Raw genomic sequence first — 21,929 nt, 5'->3', positions numbered from 1 at the left:
AGATTTGATAGAGGTGTTCAAAATCACGAGGGAATCTAGACAGAGCAGATAGAGAGAAACTGTTCCCATTGGCGGAAGGGTCGAGAACCAGAGGACATAGATTTAAGGTGATTGGCAGAAGAACCAAAGGCGACATGTGGAAAGACTTTTTTACGCAGCGAGTGATTAGGATCTGGAATGCATGGCCTGAGAGGGTGGTGGAGGCAGATTCAATTGTGGCTTTCAAAAGGGAATTGGTAAGTACCTGAAGGAAAAACATTTGCAGGTCTACGGGGAAAGGGCGGGGGAGTGGGACTCACTGAAGTGCTCTTGCAGAGAGCCAGTACGGGCGCGACGGGCCATGACCTCCTTCTGTGCTGTAACCATTCTATGAGCGCTATCACAGTTTCCATTGCAGCGCAGGTGGAAGTGATCCAATGTATTGGTGCTGCAGCGGAAGCTCAGACTGCTCTCATGCAGTCTCTGCTTTGTGGCATCCAAGTTCTGGCTGATATTGTGGAGTCTCAGCGTGATGCCACCCAAGCTCTGACTGCTGGCCTCGTGACTGGGTCTACCACCATCGACCGGAGCTTTCACGGTGTCGCAGCAGGTCAGCAATCTGTGCTCCGACAGATTGCTAGGGATGCTGAGGCACTGCCCTTGGAGAGTGGCAGTGGGTCAGTGGAGCGGGAACCTGCTGTCCTCTCTCAGGATGACATATTCCTGAGCCCACCACTGCCACTCCGCCATTGCTCTTGTCGCTGCCTCTCAGCCAGCCAGCCCAGACTGCTGCCGCCCATGCCGAGGTGGTGCAGTCTACAGCAGGGCCTTCAAGGCTCAGAGCTGATCGAGGTTGTCCTGCACGAAGACTCAGCAGCCTTCCACCAGCCATGCTGCAGTCACTGAGGGCGAACTGCATAGGAGCACTTGAGTAGGAAAAGACGAATGACAGGCACTAACGAATTACACAAGGATGATTAGTTAATAGTATTCATGCAATATGTGTGATATGTTTATAGATAAATATATTAATTGTGTTTGGAATCTTTTATGGTTTCTCTCATTTCAGCTTTGCGCCTAGGAGGACGCTGTGGAATGGCGTGAGACAGGGATAGTATGATGGAGATCTGGGGTTTCATTCATTCGAATCAGAGTCTGATGAGCCGGTCACGGACTACCCGTCTGGAAGGCCGATTATCTGGCTGCCTCCTCCCTTCCTCCTGTTCCGCTTCCTCCTCTCCCTCTTCCCCCACCTGAGGCAGTCCTGTACTCCCTAGTGGCAAGGGTTGCGCTATCATGATGGCCACGTTATGGAGCATGCAGCAGACCACCATGAAATGGGACACCCGCTCAGCTGAGTATTGGAGGACTACTCCCAAGTGGTCAAGGCTGTGGAACCATTGCTTCAGTAAGCCGATGGTCTGCTCGATTATATTCCTGGTGGCAACATGGCTCTCATTATATGAGTGCTGGGCACGAGTGTTAGGGTTGCGAAGAGGAGTCATGTGCCAGATGGAGAGCGGATAGCCCTTGTCTCTGAGCAGCCACCCTCGAGCTTGTCATGGTGGCTGGAAGAGTGTTGGCACACCGGTCTGGCCCGACGCAGGCTGAAGGCATCGTGGCTGTTGCATTGACATTGAGGATTCACTGCATGTGGTCACACACCAACTGTACATTCAATGAGTGGTAGCCTTTGCGGTTAAGGAAGATCTCAGGATTGTTATGTGGTGCCCACAAAGCCACGTGGGTGCAGTCAATGGCACCCTGCGCCATGGGGAATCCCGTTATCCTGGCAAAGCATGATGTCCTTCTCTCCAGTGATTGGGAAGGCAATGTAGTCCCATCTCCTGGTGTTGAAAGCCTCAGTCAACTCCCAGATTCAGCAATGGATGGCCAGCTGTGAGATGTAAGCTATGTCTCCTGCTGCAGACTGGAAGAAGAAATTGAGGGCCGTGGTGACCTTGACTGTCACTGAGAGAGCCATGGTCGCCCTGCTCTGAGGCTGGAGGTCTGGTCGCAGGTGGTGGCAGAGTTCTGTGACCTCCTCCCTGGTGAAGTGGAGCCTCCTAATACACTGCTCCTCGCTTAATTGAAGGTAGGAGAAGTGCTGTCGGAAGACCCTTGGAGGGTAAGGCCTCCTGTTGAGAACCCTCCTCCCTCTGTACAAATGTTCCTGTCTTTCTCGCTGCCTCACCTCCCGCTGACATAGATCCTGGAGGGCGAGTTCGACAGCCAGTACAGCCCCCATGACTTTTAGCAAGTGTTGTAGTTTGAAGCGTTTCGAAAATAATGAGGGAGTTATATACTTGCTCCCTGGTACCAAATGACCAAAGAAAACTCTTGCAGGAGCAGGAATTAGCACACTGCCACTCAAACTGGAAAACCCTGTCCGGTGTGAGTGATTGGTGAGGATTCTTTTAAATATCATCGTTGGAGCCAGCTTCCTGATGCTGCATGCCTCCTCAACCTGTTGTGCTTTCTGCAGGTGGTAAGTTCAACGACCAAAATGAAGTTGGGAGATTGGGCATCAAATGAGCGTTGCACACTCACTGACGTCATGATCGCCGTGATTGTGATGTTCCCAGCAAGCGAGTTTACCGGCAAACCAGATATGGCGTGCAGCACTAGAACCGACATCAGCTGGCGATAGAACTCTGAAGAGCATTTTAACGCTATCTCGTGGCGCTAACGTGTGGCGCTAAACACTCAAATTTCTCCCTCCTTCTGTCTGTGCTCACTTCCTGTCCGTGTGTCTTGACTTCATGTTGTCACACTATTTATGTCACCTATTTCCTATTATAAACTCATATTGTTCATATTTATAATGTGCTTTGCCTTTGTAAAATCATTTTTCTGATTTTGCCATCGGGTTCCCACAGGTAGCTGACAAATGCTTTCTGAATTTCTTTTCATGTGCCTTTTTTTTCCATCGTAATTGGAATTTCTACATCCAATGTAAGGGTTTAAACAAAACAAAGCAATTCATCAGATTATGTATTTCACAAAAACAAGATTAAATTTATCAAATTATATTTTCTTTTATACAATTTAATGCTTTCATTAGCACTTTGATTGAAGGCCTCTACCTCTCCCAAAGCCTGGGCTTTGACTTGATATTTTTGCCCAGAGCTGTGACTCTATAAGCTGAATTTAGTTAGTGCAGTCTGAGCATGTGATGCATCAGTGCCATTCAGGCAGCTGTGCCGATGAAATACTTTTCTTTAGCCTGTAGCACTTTCTGTTCAAAAGTTTTTCACAATTATTTGGAATAAAGCTAGCGGACAGATTTCAAAATCTTTACAGAAAATTTATATTCTGTTTTTTTTAAAAGTGGCTATGGACCTGGTCTTCTGCACTTCTGCCGTTATTACTCCTAACCAATTGAGTGGATTACGCTGCTTGTGTGGTGTATTGTGTCCTTAGATGCTCTAACAATGACTCCACGAGGCAGTATGTTGTATTTGAACTGTAGTGACCTTATTTCTTTATCAGTTAACTCCAGAGTGAGGATCACACCTAATGGCCTGCCTTTTATACTAGGCCAGGTACACCTGTACAGGTAACCTACAAGTCTCCCACTGCTGTGCACTCTGGTTGCACACCTTGATGTGGTACCAACAGTGGCCATGTAAGATACATGACATGGTATTAGGGTGCATCAGTGGTGGCTGCCCAGCCCACGCTATCGTGCCCTTTTAGGATGGATTGGGAGGCCTGTACAGGGCCAATCGAGCCAAAGACAAATTATTTTTTAAAAACCTTTCGGATTCTTCTGGAGCCTCTCCAATTAGAAAATGTCATTGATCCTGTTGTGTATGTATAATGTATGTACTGTAGCATTAGATCACTGAATGTATCCTCACACTGTATACACCATACCTGTGCTACTGATGGAGACCTAAGGGTCACCTGCACACTGCAGGTAACCAAGTATAAAAGGGAGCTCACCTCACTGTGTCCTCACTCAGGGAGCTACAATAAACGGACTAAGGTCACAACAGTTCAAGTACAATACCCTACCTCGGGGAGTCATTACTAGAGTGCTTGCACACATAACAACTGGCGACGAGATTACGAATTTCCACGCGCAACATGGCTAATCTAAGCAACTTTCAACAATTCGCTGATGGAGAAGATTGGGACGCCTTTGTGGAAAGGCTTGAACACTTCTTCATCGCGAACGACCTGGCTGGAGACACACTGACTTCGCTGGCTGATAAGCGCAGAGCCATCCTGTTCAACAGTTGTGGGACCACTGTCCATGACCTTGTCAGGGACCTGCTAGCCCCAGCGAAGACAAGCAAAACGTACGCGGAGCTCGTAACAATAATACAGGAACAGCTCAAACCTAAAGAGGGCATCCTCACAGCCAGACACCAGTTCTACACCCACCGGCGGCCCGAAGGCCAAGAAATTGCAAAATATGCTGCAGACCTGAGACGAATGGCTGCACCGTGATTTTGGGACCACCTCACCGAAGCATTAAGGGACATCTTTGTTATTGGAATTGGCCACAAGGGCCTCCTCCACAAGCTGCTCTCTGCGGACACTATGGTCACCCTGCAAAAGGCAATCAAAGTGAGCCAGGCATTCCTGATTTTGGCCTGCGATTCCAGGAGGATGATGACTCACCCCCAGGACTCTAACCCGATGAGTACAGTGAACCGAATGGCGCCTTTCAGAGGCAAGTCTGCTGCCCCGAGTCCCACAACCCTGAGTCCGCCACATGGGGCCGACCGGCTAGCCCCGTGCTGGCACTGTGGAGGAAATCACAGGGCCCACCAGTGCCGATACAAGGACTATACTTGCAAAGGCTGTAACACTAAAGGTCATCTCCAGCGGATGTGTAGAAGAAACTTTACTCACTAAGTCGCTGAAGAGTTGGCCGATCACCCAGGCCCCAGCACTGATGAAGACGAAGAGAGAGCCTATGAAGCGGCTCAGCCCCTGGAAGAAGTGTACGGAGTGTATCCCTGCTCCACCGAGAGTTGGAAAATGGAAGTAGAAATCAACGGAGTTCCAGTCTCGATGGAGGTCGACACAGGGGCGAGCCAATCGCTGATGAATCAGACGGCCTTCGAGAAACTGGGACAATCCCGCCGATCGACCCAAAATGCTCCCAATCCAGGGCAAGCTGCTCACTTACACAAAAGACACCATATCCCAGGCGTTGGTAGCGTGGATGTCCAGGTGTCCCATGGCGATGTGATGCACAAGCTACCTCTGTGGATCGTTGCTGGGGATGGTCCAATGCTGCTGGGAAGAAGATGGATGAAACAAATCCAAATCTGTTGGGAGCTGGAAAAGCCTCCAGGCCCCGGCGATCGACGAGCTACACGGCCCCAAATTTGGATCCATCACAGCACCTGAAAATACTACCGTCCAACTCGATTGCGTGGCGACGACACAGACTGCACAACTCAACGACGGGATGATCCAACCCAAATGACCAGACCTCATCTTCCGGGCTCCAGTGGCAGGACTCCGAGGGAAGAAGGTCGGCGCAGAAGGTAGATTCCCGGCTTCCGTGACAGAACCTGGGGAGAAAAGGATCACCATAGCTTACCTCATGGAGAGAAAGAAGATGGCGTCCGCACCATGAGGTGAAGCACCTGAAATCAAGATGGCCGCACCCAGACCACGAGGGGCAGCGTTGAGAGAGCAACACGTGATGCCGAGCAGCGAACCGGATTGGGGTAAGGATTTCAAGGCCCTTTTAAAGGAGACCGGCAACCCAGAACAATTAAAGGGACAGTTCCACTCTTTGTACAGCGATGCCGGTGACACTAATGATAAAGGTATAATTAACAAATGCAAGTATACAAATGTATCATTGAACAGCGATACCGGTGATACTAATGAAAAAGATGTAACTAACAAATGCAGGTTTCTAAATGTAACCTTGCACCGAGCTGCTGATAGTACACAGGAAAGTGATATAATTGACAAATGCGAAAGTGTAAAGACAAATAACGATGTTGAGTCAGCTGATTGCGGTTGGAGCCAATGTATCATGTATGCTAATGATGAAATGAGATGTGATGCCGGGTTCTACATGCACAGCGACAAAGCCAAAGGCAACCTCCCGTGGGAAGCACCCAGGTCCAGCGGGCTACCCGATAATGCAGCCTGCACCTCCAGGACCAATGTGATGCTCCAGGGAGGGTGGCCAGCGATCAATGGGCGGCACAGGCACCGCCACTGGCGCCCTGCCCCAGATCGGCCCTACCCCCCTGGCCACCAGGGCCAGCACCGGGAACAAGAGGCCAGCACCCTTCAGCCCTCCCGACGGGACCTGGGATGACCAGACACCCACCACCACTGAAGGGCAGCAGAGAGACCCTGCAGCCCTCAAAGGAGGACAGGGAGCCCACACATTCCTGTGGCTCTGCCCACCACTAAGCAACAGCTAAGGCCCTGAGACACAGCGAGGTGAGCAATCCATGCCCACCCAGCTGGCAAGGGGCACAGTCCAGTTGCTCTGGAACAAACGTCCTCACCCACCTGCACCCACACCCCAGGGGAAAGGCTGTAATACCATGTATGTACCTTACCTGTAAAATGTACTTGTTCCACTACTGCTGAACCCAAAAACATATATAACCAATCCGATTCTTTATTCTCTGCACATGCACACCAATGCAGATGTCGAGCCACACACATGGTCTATGCTTGGGGGGGGGGTGGAGTAAATGGATGTATGTAGCCATGGTCACACATGGATCACACCGAGAAGCCACTCAACCCTCACTACAACCTCCTACCGTCTGCTGCGAACTGTTTCCCAATGTTGTGGCAATAAGGACTTGGGGGTCCACAGGGAGAGAGCCATTCCCCAGCAAAGACAAAGTGCAAGGGCTTTGGGCACTCAAGTCAAGGGCCAGAGCATCCAGTGCAAAAGCCTGTGGCACAAACTTAGGGGGGGGAGTGTTATGTATGTATAATATATGTACTGTAACATTAGACCACTGAATGTATCCTCACACTGTATACACCATGCCTGTACCACCAAAGGTGGAGACCTAAGGGGTGACCAAGTATAAAAGGGAGCTCACCTCATTGTGTCCTCACTCCTGGAGCTAAAATAAACGGACTAAGGTCACAACAGTTCAAGTACAATACCCCACCTCATGGAGTCATTACTAGAGGGCTTGTACACATAAAAGACCCCCCTCCAGGATTGATTACCTTATTTGAGTGAGGGCTTCAGGTCTCAAAAGGACAACCAGGAGGCCTGACCTGAGGAGGCCTTTCAAAGGTTTAAAGAGAGGAATTTCCTGGGGATCTCTGGGAACTCCACCCAACATAGAAAGAAAACACAGAAAGACTTGCATTGTAGTGCCTTTCACGATCTCAAGTTGTCCCAAAGTGCTTTACAGCCAATGAAAACCCATGCTCTCTTCATGTAGAGGGTTGGCAGAACACAGGCTCTCCAAACAGAATTTAAAGGTCCAAATAGGGAATCCCAGCAGATTCCAGACACCATCTTCCCACAACTAATACAAAAGCAAAATACTGTGGATGCTGGAATCTGAAATAAAAACAGAGAATGCTGAAAATCTCAGCGGGTCAGGAAGTGTCTGTGGAGAGAGAAACTGTTAACATTTCGGGTCGACGACCCTTCATCAGAACTGCCGAATGTTGGAAAAGACCCTCTCCCCACATGTGTAAATGTGGCTTATGTCATTTCCAGACCCAGGAATTTTGGGGCCTTATTTCTGCAAGCACTACTTGTCAACTTTCTACATTGTAAATTCCCGTGTCTACATTTATAATGGGAACTGTCTCTGCAAAGAGATTACAGTGTGATTGCACCCCTCAGCCAGTTGCGATATTGTAGCGCCACCAATGGTGGCAGGTGCAATTACAGCATGACATGATTATTTAGGCAGTTTCCATTATGAGGGTTCAATTTTCCCCGGTCATTTATGTCGTTTTTTTGGGGTATTTTTTTTCCCAAGTTTCCCCCTGCGATCTGTGCCGGTGTAACTGATTAGTTACTATTTTTCTAGGCCAGTTTGTTTTGACTTTTTCAGTCCTGTCTCCCTCAATTCCCCTTGTTTAGTCCTTGCACCCTTAACCTCTTTCCCCTCAATGCCCTTTTCTCAATTCCTGCTCACTCAATTTCCACTCCCTCAATCCACTTTCTCTCATGTCTGTGCCAGTTTTTATAATTTTTCGCAGTTTGGCCAACATTTTTTCCCCCTAGGTCAGCATATCTGGCCTCTCCCGAAAAACCTTCTGGGCACTTAAGAAACCCAGTGCACATTGAGAAATCGGTGCTGAAAGACGCTATTGTTTTTAAATCAAAGGTTTTGGAGGGAGTCAAGAACACTGTAAAAATCAATAATAAAGTTAAACTTTTTTTTAACCTGTCAACGTAGTAAATGTAAATTTGTTGGATTTCAGAAATGTTCTCATTTTTTTACTCACTCACACCACCACCGAATATTTTGAAGCAGGAGGGTCGTAGCTTTGGCCGGCATAATCAGCCCCGTGCCCGGACATGGGCTCGGGGCTCGGCTAGAAAACAAGCCATGGGGGTGTGGGGAAGAGAGAGAGAGAGCGAGGTGCCGAACGGAAGGCTTCGAGCCCTGGGGGCAAGGTGGCGATCGGAAGCTTTCTGTACTGAGGCTGGGGAGCGAGGAGCCAATTGGAAGCCTTCTAAGGACTGCAATGAGTGGGGGGGGGGGGGCGGGGGGAGTGGTGGAGAGAGAGAGAGAGAAAAGGGGAGAGGTCACAAGACTGCAATTAGTTAAGGGGGGGGAGAGGAGAAGTCACGACTGCAATTAGTTAAGGGTGGGGGTGGGGGGAGCAGGAGGAGAGAGAGGAGAAATCACGACTTTGGGTGTGGTTCATCCATACAGACCTTGGGGAGAGAGAAAATTGCGAACCAGTCTTGCCTGCTTTCCTGCTGTTTTGAGCTTCTTTCAGAGGTTAAATTTAAGTATGGGGGCAAGACTGACAATGCCATACCTTGTGAGAGCTTCTGCATCATGGTGCTACGTAGGAGACAATTGATTCAATGTCATCACATCAGAGCTTGGAGCGTGCTGGGCAGGAGGTCTTACCTACCTTTGGTATATCGAGACAGGCATTCGTACCTCTACCTGAGTGATGCAGACTGTGTGAGAGGCTGCATTTCCAAAACGAAGTTGTAACAGATCTGTGAGTTGGTCAAAGCAGATCTGCAATCTAGATGCATCAAGAGGACTGCTTTGTCAGTTGAAGTGAAGGTTACAACTGCACTTTCATTCTATGCCTCCGGATCATTTCAAGTTACAACTGGGGATGTGTGCGCCATTTCTCAATATGCAACACATGTCTGCATTCGCCAGATGATGGCTGCACTGTATGCTCAGAGGAATGACTTCATAAAGTTCTCCATGACCACCATAGCAATCCATGACAGGCTGCGGGCTTCTCCAGGATTGCTGGCTTTCCAAAAGTACAGGGCTGCATTGATTGTACCCACATCACCTTGCGAGCACCTTTGGAGGATTCCGAGATGTACAGGAACAGAAAAGGCTTCCACTCCATTAGTGTGCAGCTCGTGCAGGCGGCATGAATAATATCATGTCAGTCGATGCAAGATACCCTGGGAGCACCCATGATGCGTTCATCTTACGCAACAGCATTATATCTGCCATGTTTCAGCAGCAGCAGCCAGAAGGGCAGAGCTGGCTACTGGGAGACAAAAGGTATGGCCTCGTCATCTGGCTCATGACACTCCTATGCGTAACCCAGATGGAATCTGACCATCAATACAACATGTCGCACATTGCGACGCGCAGCATCAGTGAGAGGACCATTGGCATATTGAAACAGTGTTTCCAATGCCTGGACCATTCTGGAGGTTTCTTGCTGTACTCCCCTTAGATTGTCAGTCAGTTCACTGTTGTATGCTGAATGCTGCATAACTTAGTCATCATGAGGCAGCAGCACCTGGTAATGGAAGACCCACCTGCGGTGAGAGTGGCTGATGATAATGGTATGGAAGATGCAGGTGACGAGCAGGAGGAGGACGATGAGGATGAGGAAGCCATGTAAGTGCCTGAGGCCGGAGCACCACAACAGAGGAGGGCTGGCCATCGTGCCCCTTTAATGATTGCTCGTGCCTTGCGCCAGCAGCTCATCTGTGATCACATTAGGGCTGAGGGTTCAGTGACAACTATTCCACATGGACCATGTTTACTGTTTGGAGCCGTTCTGTTGTGTTGTGTTAATGGAACAAATTATGTAAATGATTCAGTTTTAATGTAAAATATATTTTATTCAAAAGTTTAACAAACAGTTCTTTTGTACTTAACTTGAATAAAATTATTCTTGTATCAAACTTTACTTCAAGATCACTCTTTAAGATCACTTAAAAACTTTAAGATCACTTAAAAACTTTTAAACTTGTAAATTTACGTAATTTACAAAAAACTTTTAATTGGAGAACATTTACAACAGTAACAACAATAATAATAATAACAACAACACAAAGAAAGGTTGCACCTACTCATCTCTCCACCTTATTCTAAGACTGCCCGCTGCGCTTGGTCTTGAATTCTCCACCAGCCCTGCCCGCAGGCGGTGGCGCAGTGTTTCTGGGCTTGGTACCAAGCTTATTCTTTCTAAGATCTCGGGTACTGCGCATCTGTTGGGTTGGGGGGGGGGGGGGGGTGGTGGGCGGCGTCAGCAACAGGCAGCACGTTGGAGGGCCCAGCTTTGGGCTCTTCAGAGGCTGGTGTGGGGATTGGAGTGGGAGTGACAGTTGATTCTGTCAATGGGCACGGGGTCTGGGCGTGTTCCCTTATTGCAGCAGCTAACTCCAACATGTCGTCCCTCATGCGCCCTGACAGTGTCTCAACGACCTGCAACATTCCCTCCCTCATGGTCAGTGACAGTGTTTGCACTATCTCTGACATTCCCTCCCTCATGGGCACTGACAGCGCATCAGCTACCTCTGACATTCCCTCTCTCATGGCCATTATTCCCTCACTGATTGTCCCGGACATCATTCCCATTTCTCGTGTCATTGCTGTTACTTCTCCCGACAGTCCTGCTACCTCATCACTCACCCCACTGATGGCGTCCAGGAGTGATCAGGTAAAGTCAATGCTCTCCACACTCAATGACATAATCTAAACCACATCTGTTAGATCCTGCACCTCAGGAGAGCGCGGTCGAGCTCTCCTTCTCCTCCTCACCCTGGGTGTGCCTCGCTGCACGCCACCACTGGGACCCGCAACCTCGGAAGGTGGGGCCCTGGGTGTGCCTCGCTGCACCACACCACTGAGACCCGCAGCCTCGGAAGGTGGGGCCCTGGGTATGCCTCGCTGTACCACACCACTAGGACTCGCAACCTCGGAAGGTGGGGCTCTAGGTGTGCCTTGCTGCACCCCACAACTGGGACCTGCAACCTTGGAAGGTGTGAAACCATGGAATGTCCCACCAGCGCTCAAACCACTAGTCACAGAAGGGGCTGTCACCGCACCTTCTCCAAAGTCAGTAAAACAGTGGGAGCTTCATCCAGCTCCATCCCCTCCACCTCCCTCTCACCCCTATGTTCTTGGTCTGGAGGATTGGATTGGAAGATGTTCTCCTCTTCAAGCTCATCCACGTCTGAATCTTCTTCTGCATCATTAGGGTTGGTCTCAAGTTCTACAAAATATAACTGAACAGTCAAATGGTTAGCAGCAGAGAAGGGGGCAGGGTGGGTGGCATGAGTAGGCTCACACATCGCAGGCCAGGCAGCAGGCTGATTCGAAGGACTATGATGAATTTGCAGGATTTACCCTCTCCGTCGAGTGTGGGCCCAGCTTGTGCAATGGTGATTGCTCTTCTCCAGGCAGGACCCAATAAAGCAGCGACCCTCTCTTCCAAGGGTGTTAGTGGGTGCAGATTTGCCAGGCCTCCTCCTGTTCACATTCTTTCCCTTTTATTATGTGCCACCTTCCTCTGAAAAGATGAAAACCTAACTTTTTAAAGAGGCTGTCTTTCTGCTGGGTGGGACATACAGATGGTCACATTTACAATTGCAATTCCATTGAATAAATGAAAATATTACTTGCACTAGCTACTTGACCAAGGTCCTTCCACTTTTTACCCTGGCCTCCAGATCTTGTGGTGTTCACCATTGCACAGTAATCTTTTAAAACTTGGTTCCAATGTTTCCTCATTTCTTTGGGTGGAACTTTTATGTGACCTCTGCTAGTGTCCAGCTCCTACCATCTGCCCTCAGTCACAGTAACTAGTGCCTCCACTCCATCCTGTAAGAAATTCTTGGTCCTTGCACCGCGTTGCATCTTGTACTGCTGCAGGAGCGATTTTTTCAATGCTCTCACACAGCACTCCTCACACACACAACTGGCACGTCCATTGCAACAACGTCAGAAACATAACTTTTTTTCCACGTGCATGCGCAGAAGGTGTGGCATTGTTTTTCGGCGCAGACAACAGACTCCACCCCCCGAAGCAACTGGACACGCTGTGCGGTGCCAAATTCAAATTATACATAGGGGAAACTTTGGCAAATTATTTCCGGCACATTTCTGACCTAGAAAAACGGCCATAACTCTGGCAATACGCCAGAAAACGCCCTAAGTGTGGACATAGCAATTTATAACATCAAAGTAAATACAAGGACAGAGTATATTACTTTAATATAGGGACTGAATTACATCTGCACACCGTGGTCCAATTAACCCCCCTCTTCAACTGAAACCCACACCCAGTCTCCACTCCCCATGTACCACTCTATAAGAGGTTGTTCACAAATTTGGTACAAACTCAGGACAAACGACCCAGACTCCTGTTTTGAGAATTACCATTCTCCGTCATGTCTCTAGGTGGTATCTCAATAGGATTTCCCATTATGAAGTGAGCATGGAGCTGTTACCAAATCAGTTTGTCTTCTACCGCTAGCTAGGGTTTGCGATGCCTCGCCTCACCCATTGCACGGGGTCACAGGCTTCACAGCCAGCGGTTGCAAACAGTCTGAACACCGTCCCGGTCTACATGGCTCATTCAGGTACATTTACTCCAACACTCATTGATTGACTCTCCCTCTCATCTCTACACTTTACAATTTGCTCAATTTCCCCCTCTTTTTAATCTAAGTTTTTCAGAACTCAGCCCCTTCGATCCCACCTGCTCCAACCTCACTTCCCGCCTACACGATCTCCCCACCCCATACCTCCAGAACCTTGCCTATTTCCCATTTAAGTAGCAAGTTTTTAAAAAATGTATTAATTATTCTACAGGACATTTGTCATTATGCCCGTTTATGCTGTTCCTCGTTTATGGTAGGTTAGCGTTTGAGATGGCGAGACAACAGCGCAGGGTCACGTGTGAATAACAGTGCAATGCCATTGGCTGGGACACAGTGCCATAGGGAACAGCATCATCAGCAGGTCCAGACAAATATCAACTCTCGGTGAGTAACAGACTGAATCCTCCAGCTCACCTTGGGCAACACAGCAGGAGATCGATTAGCAACATAGAAATAACTAACCTCATAGCACTAACCGCTCTGCCCTCCATCTCCTTCTCCTCCTTTAAAACCATTCTTAAAGCCCACCTCTTTTGCCAAGCTTCTCAGAAACCCTACTAATATCTCCTTCTACAGTGTCAACTGTGGCTCAGTGGGTAGCACACTCGAAGGTTGTGGGTTCAAGTCCCAGTCCAGGAACTTGAGCACAAAAACCTAGGCTGACACATCCAGTGCAGTGCTGAGGGAGTGCTGCGCTGTCAGAGGTGCCATTTTTCGGATGAGACGTTAAACCGAGGCCCCGTCTGCTCTCTCAGGTGGATATAAAAGATCCTATGGCACTGTTTCGAAGAAGAGCAGGCAGTTATCCCTGATGTCATGGCCAATAATTATCTCTCAATCAACATAGGAAAAACAGATTTTCTGGTCATTATCACATTGCTGTTTGTGGGAGTTTGCTGAGTGCAGATTGGCTGCCGCGTTTCCCACATTACAACAGTGACTACACTCCAAAAACACTTTATTGGCTGTAAAATGCTATGAGACATGGTCGTGAAAGACTCTATATAAATCCGGTGGTCATGAAAGGCGCTATATAAATGCAAGTCTTTCTTTCTTGTGCTCGGCATCCATTCTTAAAGTCTAATAATGCTCCTATGAAGCATCTTGGGACGTTTTATTACGTTCAGAAGGTTGTGGGTTCAAGTCTCACTCCAGATATTTGATCTCATAACCTAGGCCAACACTCCCAAGTGCAGTACCGAGGGAGTGCTGCACTGTCGAAGATGCTGTCTTTTGGATGAGACGTTGAACAATTTTAAAGGGCATGCAGCAACGCAGAGACCTGGGGGTGTACGTACACAAATCTTTGAAGGTGGCAGGACAAGTTAAGAAGGCTGTTAAAAAAAGAATCCGGGATCCTTGGCTTTATAATTAGAGGCATAGAGTACAAAAGCAAGGAAGTTATGCTAAACCTGTAAGCAGCGATTTGTTCTATGCAGCCAGTATTTTTTAGGCACGGTCCCTTTAAATGTCTGTGCGGGGTTTACAATGGAGAAGCTGGTGAGCGGCCTGCATGGGACCTTTCCCATTACTGCACCGCCGCGCAGCTTAGAGCGAACATTGAGCGGGAACACTGTGTTCAATTCTGACACCACACCTTAGGAAGGATGTCAAGGCCTTGGAGAAGGTGGAGAGGAGATTTACCAGAAAGGTACCAGGGCTGAGGTTCTTCAGTTATGTAGAGATTAGAGCAGCTGGATTTGTACTCTTTGCAGCAGAGAAGGATAACGGGAGATTTAATAGAGGTGATCAAACTTGTGAAGGGTTTTGATAGAGTAGGTAGAGAGAAACGGGCAGGAGGGTCGGTAACCAGAGGACAAAGATACAAGATAATTGCCAATAGAACCAGAAGTGAGATGAGGAGAATTTTTTTTACACAGCAAGGAACGCGCTGCCTGAAAGGGTGGTGGATGCTGATTCAATAGTAACTTTCAAAAGAAATTGGATAAATATTTAAAATGGAAAAAATTGCATGTCTATGGCAAAAGAGCGGGGAGTGGATAGCTTGCAGAGAGCTGGCACAGGCACAATAGGCCAAATGCCCCCTTCTGTGCTGTACGATTCTATGATCCTATGAAACTAAGGCCCACTCTGGCGGATGTGAAAGATCCCATGGCACTATTTCAAAAAAGAGCTGGGGAGTTCTCCCCGGTGTCCTGGTCAAACCCTCAATGAACACCACTAACAGATTACCTGGTCATTATCACATTGCTGTTTGTGGGAGCTTTCAAATTGACTGTTGCGTTCCCTACATTACAATGACTACACCTCAAAAATACTCATTGGCAGTGAAGCGCTTTGGCACATCCTGAGTTTCTGAAAGGCGCTACAGAAATGCAAGTTTGATCTTCCTTGAAATGCCATCAATCTCTGGGGATTCATTTCTTTTGGATATGTTTATTTGTACTGCCAAAATGGCCAACATGCTCCAACCTTTGTTTCTGATTGGTCCCTGTTATGTATGCAACCTTGTAACCAGCATTCTACCGCCACCAGAGGGCGCATCCGTTGGAGTCCCAAGGAATCCCAGCATCCCTTGGGAGCAGTGTATATAAGCAAGCCTCCCATGCTGTGCCCTCACTCTGGAATCAGAATAAAGAGATTAAGGTCACACTTACTCAAGTCTACAGTACTCAGTCACATTGCTTTATTTGAGACATAACAACTGGCGATGAGTAATAGATAACGAACCATCATGCGAAAATGCAGGGAACTATTGGTATCCTGGAGAAATTCTCAGAAAGTAACGATTGGGAAGCCTTCGTGGAGCGACTCGACCAATACTTCGTGGCCAATGAGCTGGAAGGGAATGAGAACGCTGCCAAACGAAGGGCGACCCTCCTCACCATCTGCGGGGCAACAACCTAGGCCTCATGAAGAATCTTCTTGCTCCAGTGAAACCAACAACCAAACTGTGTACGCTGGTCCTGGAGCACCTAAATCCGAAGGAGAGCGTTCTGATGGCAAGGTATCGATTTTATACATGTCAACTGTCTGAAGGCCAGAAAGTGGCGAGCTATGTTGCTGAACTAAGGCGCCTTGCAGGGCATTGTGAATTCGGTGGATTCCTGGAGCAAATGCTAAGAGATTTTTTGTGCTTGGCATTGACCATGAGGTTATCCTTCGCAAACTATTGACTGTTGAAATACCGTACCTGAGCAAAGCCATAACGATAGCCCAGGCATTTATGTCCACCAGCGATAACACCAAACAAATTTCGCAGCATAAAGATGCATCGGCAAGTACTGTACACAAAGTAACGTCGTTTTCAGGCAGGAATGAATATGGCAGAATGTACACACCTGCAGCTGCATGACCTCAGATGACTCAGAGTCCGCCATCAAGTGTGAATGCGAGGCAATTAACACCTTGTTGGTGCTGCGGAGGTGATCATCGAGCCCATCAATGCCGCTTCAAACACTATGCGTGCAAAGGCTGTGGAACAATGGGACACCTCCAGCGAATGTGCAGACGAGCTGCAAAGCCTGCAAACCACCACGTTGCAGAGGAAGACCGATCCATGGCGGATCAAACTTGTCATGTATTCAATTGTCATTGTAACCCATGTATAAGCTGACCTAAGTTGTACATCTTGAGAACACTGACCACAGGGGGCGAACTTGTGGGAGACACTCCTAACCTGGACTTTCCGGTATAAAAGGGGAAGCTCCACCCACTGTCTGTCTCTTGAGTGCTTGGTAATAAAGGTAACTGGTCACAGAGTGACTTTCTCTCAAGTATGGGCCTTGTGTGCATTTATACTGTATAGTAAGGACATATCATTGGCAATGAGAAACTGGGATTTAAACCTCGCGAGCATGGCCGCAGCAGCACAGAAGAGAGGGACTGTGTTGGTGATGATTGGGACGACTTTATTGAGAGACTACAGCAAAGTTTTGTCACTAAGGAATGGTTGGGACAGAATTCGGCCGACAAACGCAGGGCTCATCTCCTAACGGTTTGTGGATCCAGAACATACTCCCTGATGAAGGACCTTCTAGCGCCAGAGAAGCCGGCGGACAAGACGTTCGAAGAGCTCAGTAAGTTGATCGGGGAACACCTTAAACCGGCGAGCAGCATGCACATGGCGAGACACCGGTTTTACACGCACCGGCGGCGAGAAGGGCAAAGCGTTCCAGACTTCGTGCAGATCTCCGGCGACTGGCGAGCCTATGTAAGTTCCCAGATGCATGCAGAGCGGAGATGCTGTGAGACTTTTTTATTGAGTGCATCGGGCATGCTGGGGTTTTCAGGAAACTGATTGAGACCAAAGACTTGACCTTGGAAATGGCGGCTCTGATAGCCCAGACAATTATCACAGGGGAGGAAGAGACCAGAATGATCGATGGCAAAAATCTTGGCTCAAATGCGGCAAACGACCAGGGAGTCAACATTGTTAACGCGGCACACAGTTCTCTAGGCAGACAAGGGCAATCGGACATGCCCCAGCATGTAGTCGAACCCAAAGGGGGAATTCAACAGAGACAATGACTAGCTGAACGGCGATTCATGCCTTCGCAATGGACAATACGGCCAGTAATGGGGCCATCAACACCTGTTAATGGTGCGCTTAAGGACAGTTACAGAGACAGTCAGAGATGATCGACTGGTAATGGACCTTTTGTTTCCAACAATGGAGCCTTCAGCTCATGTTGGAGGTGTGGAGGCAAACAACCTGCCAGAGCTTGCAGGTATTAGCAATATATCTGCAGAAACTGCAACGTCAGCGGTCACTTGGGTCGTATGTGCAGGAAAAGCCTGCAGCCAGGTTGATGTACGAGGAGGACGGGCCCTATGTAAGCCCTACGAAGCCAAATGAATTCTGGGGAAATCGCTGGAAGCTGAAGTTCAGCGAGTTCATGTGGAGCACATATACAGCTCAAATACCAGGACGCCACCGATAATGATGAAAGTGCTCCTCAATGGTATCCCAGTATTAATGGAGCTAGACACGGGGCCAGCCAGTCCCTGATGAGTATCAAACAGTTCGAAAGGTTGTGGATATCCAAGGCCAGGAGGCCAAAATTATTGCTGATTGACGCATTGCTACTGACATATACAAAGGAGATCATTCCGGTGCTAGGCAGCGCCATGGTAGTCGTGACCCACAAGGATTCGGAGAACAGGTTGCCACTCTGGATTGTCCTGGGGAATGGTCCCGCACTACTGGGGAGGAGTTGGCTTGCTGTCATAAACTGGAAATGAGGCGATGTCAATGCAATTTCTTCTGTGGAGCGAGTATCATGCTCACAGGTCCTGAACAAATTTGATTCATTATTTCAACCTGGCATCGGCACATTCATGGGGACCAAGGTAGTGATTCACACAAATCCGGACGCCAAGCCAGTACACGACAAGGCCAGAGTGTGTGATGCGGGAAAAGATAGAATGCGAATTGGACCGCCTGCTGAGGGAAGGCATCATCTCGCCAGTCGAATTCAGTGACTGGGCGAGCCCGACCGTGCCTGTGCTCAAGGCGGATGGGTTGGTCAGGATATGTTGGGATTACAAGGCCACCATCAATCGGGTGTCACTCCAAGACCAGTACCTGCTACCGAGAGCGGAAGACCTCTTTGCGACGCTATCCGGTGGCAAACTTTTTTCAAAATTGGACCTGACATAGAAATATCGAAAATAGGTGCAGGAGTAGGCCATTTGGCCCTTCAAGCCTGCACCACCATTCAATAAGATCATGGCTGATCATTCCTTCAGTACCCCTTTCCTGCTTTCTTTCCAGAAATTGCCGAAACCCAGGATTGAACCAGGGACTTTTAGATCTTCAGTCGAACGCTCTCCCAACTGAGCTATTTCGGCCCGACTTTTTTTTTTAACTGCCCACCAGCACTAGGTGTCTTTCACTTGTTTGCCCCAAATTTTCAGCAGCCGGGACAACAAGCATTCAGGTTTCACCGAGATTTTTGAACTCAGATCACTGGATTCAGAGTCCAGAGTGCTCACCATTACACCATGGAACCATACCCCTTGATCCCTTTAGCCGTACGGGCCATAGCTAACTCCCTCTTGAATATATCAAGTGAACTGGCATCAACAACTCTCTGCGGCAGGGAATTCCACAGGTTAACAACTCTCTGAGTGAAGAAGTTTCTCCTTATCTCAGTCCTAACTGGCCTGCCCCTTATCCTAAGACTGTGTCCCCTAGTTCTGGACTTCCCCAACATCGGGAACGTACTACCCGCATCTAACCTGTCCAGTCCCGTCAGAATCTTATATGTTTCTATGAGATCCCCTCTCATCCTACTAAACTCCAGAGTATAAAGGCCCAGTTGACCCAGTCTCTCCTCATATGTCAGTCCAACTATCCCTGGAATCAGTCTGGTGAACCTTCGCTGCACTCCTTCAATAGCAAGAACTTCCTTCCTCAGATTAGGAGACCAAAACTGAACACAACATTCCGGGACCTCACCAAGGCCCTGTACAACTGCAGTAAGACTTCCCTGCTCCTATACTCAAATCCCCTAGCGATGAAGGCCAACATACCATTTGCCTTCATCACCAGCTGCTGTACCTGCATGCCAACTTTCAAGGACTGATGAACCATGACACCCAGGTCCCGCTGCACCTCCCCTTTTCCTAATCTGCCGCGATTCAGATAATATTCTGCCTTCGTGTTTTTGCCCCCAAAGTGGATAACCTCACATTTATCCACATTATACTGCATCTGCCACGTATTTGCCCATTCGCCTAACCTGTCCAAGTCACCCTGCAGCCTCTTAGCGTCCTCCTCACAGCTCACACTGCCAGCCAATTTAGTATCATCTGCAAACTTGGAGATATTACACTCAATTCCATCATCTAAATCATTAATATATATTGTAAAGAGCTGGACTTCCAGCACCGAGCCCTGCGGCACTCCACTACTCACAGCCTGCCATTCTGAAAAGGATCCGTTTATCCCGACTCTCTGCTTCCTGTCTACCAGCCAGCTCTCTAGCCACGTAAGTACATTACTCCCAATACCATGTTCTTTGATTTTGCACACCAATCTCTTGTGTGGGACCTTGTCAAAAGCCTTTTGAAAGTCCAAATGCACCACATCCACTAGTTCTCCCTTGTCCACTCTACTAGTTACATCATCAAAAAATTCCAGAAGATTTGTCAAGCATGATTTCCCTTTCATAAATCCATGCTAATTTGGACCAATCCTATCACTGTTTTCCAAATGCGTTGCTATTTCATCCTTAATGATTGATTCCAACATTTTCCCCACTACTGATGTCAGGCTAACCGGTCTATAATTACCCGTTTTCTCTCTCCCTCCTTTTTTAAAAAGTGGTGTTACATTAGCTACCCTTCAGTCCATAGGAACTGATCCAGAGTCGATAGAGTATTGGAAAATGATCACCAATGCATCCACTATTTCTAGGGCCACTTCCTTAAGTACTCTCGGATGCAGACTATCAGGCCCTGGGGATTTATCGGCCTTCAATCCCATCAATTTCCCGAATACAATTTCCTACTAATAAGGATTACCTTCAGTTCCTCCTCCTCACTAAACCCTCGGTCCCCAGGTACATCCGGAAGGTTATTTGTGTCTTCCTTTGTGAAGACAAAACCAAAGTACTTGTTCAATTGGTCTGCCATTTCTTTGTTCCCCATTATGAATTCACCCGAATCCGACTGCAAGGGACCTACGTTTGTCTTCACTAATCTTTTTCTCTTCACATATCTATAGAAGCTTTTGCAGTCATTTTTTATGTTTCCGGCAAGCTTCCTCTCGTACTCTATCTTCCCCCTCTTAATTAAACCCTTTGTCCGCCTCTGCTGAATCCTAAATTTCTCCCAGTCCTCCGGTTTGCTGCTTTTTCTGGCTAATTTGTATGCCTCTTCCTTGGATTTAACACTATCCTTAATTTCCCTTGTTAGCCACGGTTGAGCCACCTTCCCCGTTTTATTTTTATTTTCAGCTTACATGACCCAGGAGCTGGCGAGTGAGTCAAAGAAGCTGACCACCATCACGACACACAAGTGGTTGTTTGAGTATAACAGATGTTCGTTCGGGATTCGTTTGGCCGCCGCGATCTTTCAGCGAAATATGGAAAGCCTCCTCAAGTCGATTCCAAGGACGGTGGTTTTTCAAGACGACATCCTCATCACGACATCCTCATCACCTGTCGCGATACTGAAGAACACTTCCACAACCTGGAGGAGGTGCTACGCAGACTGGACCGGGTAGGGCTGCGACTGAAAAAGGCGAAGTGCGTCTTCTTAGCTCCAGAGGTAGAATTCCTGGGGAGGAGGGTAGCAGCAGACGGGATCAGACCTACTGCGTCCAAAACGGAAGCGATCTAGAGAGCACCCAGACCCTGTAACACAATGGAGCTGCGTTCGTTCCTGGGGCTCCTGAACTATTTTGGCAACTTTCTTCCCAAGTTGAGCATGCTGTTAGAGCCGCTACATGTGCTCCTACGCAAAGGTCACGATTGGGTCTGGGGGGCAGCCAGGAAAGGGCTTTTAATACAGCACGCAATTTGTTATGCTCCAACAAACTGTTAACGTTATATGACCCGTGTAAGAAACTAGTTTTAACGTGTGATGCGTCGTCCTATGAGGTCGGGTGTGTGTTGCAGCATGTGAATGCCAATGGTCAGTTACAGCCGGTTTGCATATGCCTCCAGAAGTCTGTCCCAGACAGAAAGGGGCTACGGGATGGTAGAAAAGGAAGCACTAACATGTGTATATGCAGTAAAAAAAATGCACCAGTACCTGTTTGGCAGGAAATTTGAGCTGGAGACGGATCACAAACCCCTAACATCCCTTTTGGCCGACAACAAGGCCATAAATGTGAATGCATCGGCCCGCATACAGAGGTGGGCACTTACGTTGGCCGCATATGACTACACAATTCGGCACAGACCGGGCACTGAAAACTGTGCCGATGCACTCAGCAGGC

General features: G+C 48.3%; 1 protein-coding gene and 2 non-coding genes across 4 annotated transcripts in view; 1 reads left to right on the top strand and 2 right to left on the bottom strand.

Annotated features, from left to right (window-relative positions):
• The window catches only part of dram2b (DNA-damage regulated autophagy modulator 2b), a 252,349-nt gene that overhangs the window by 2,941 nt on the left and 227,479 nt on the right, over positions 1-21,929 (top strand). Inside the window, exons 1-2 of one of the 2 annotated variants that reach the window (XM_070858757.1) lie at positions 13,339-13,402; positions 20,944-21,208. In XM_070858757.1, coding sequence (XP_070714858.1) covers positions 20,949-21,208 — 260 coding nt within the window. In that variant the 5' untranslated portion in view covers positions 13,339-13,402; positions 20,944-20,948. Of the gene's footprint in view, positions 1-13,275; positions 13,403-20,943; positions 21,209-21,929 lie in introns of those variants that run through there. The other variant, XM_070858758.1, reaches the window with a different exon arrangement.
• Positions 18,760-18,832, bottom strand: trnaf-gaa (transfer RNA phenylalanine (anticodon GAA)). The gene has a single exon. It is a non-coding gene; the product is annotated as a tRNA-Phe (tRNA).
• Positions 18,920-18,993, bottom strand: trnaq-cug (transfer RNA glutamine (anticodon CUG)). Its single transcript has one exon. It is a non-coding gene; the product is annotated as a tRNA-Gln (tRNA).

Source organism: Pristiophorus japonicus, chromosome 17, assembly GCF_044704955.1.
Source record: "Pristiophorus japonicus isolate sPriJap1 chromosome 17, sPriJap1.hap1, whole genome shotgun sequence".
Lineage (NCBI taxonomy): Eukaryota > Metazoa > Chordata > Chondrichthyes > Pristiophoridae > Pristiophorus > Pristiophorus japonicus.
Note: the sequence above shows the minus strand (reverse complement) of the source record. Positions and strands in the feature narration are given on the sequence as shown.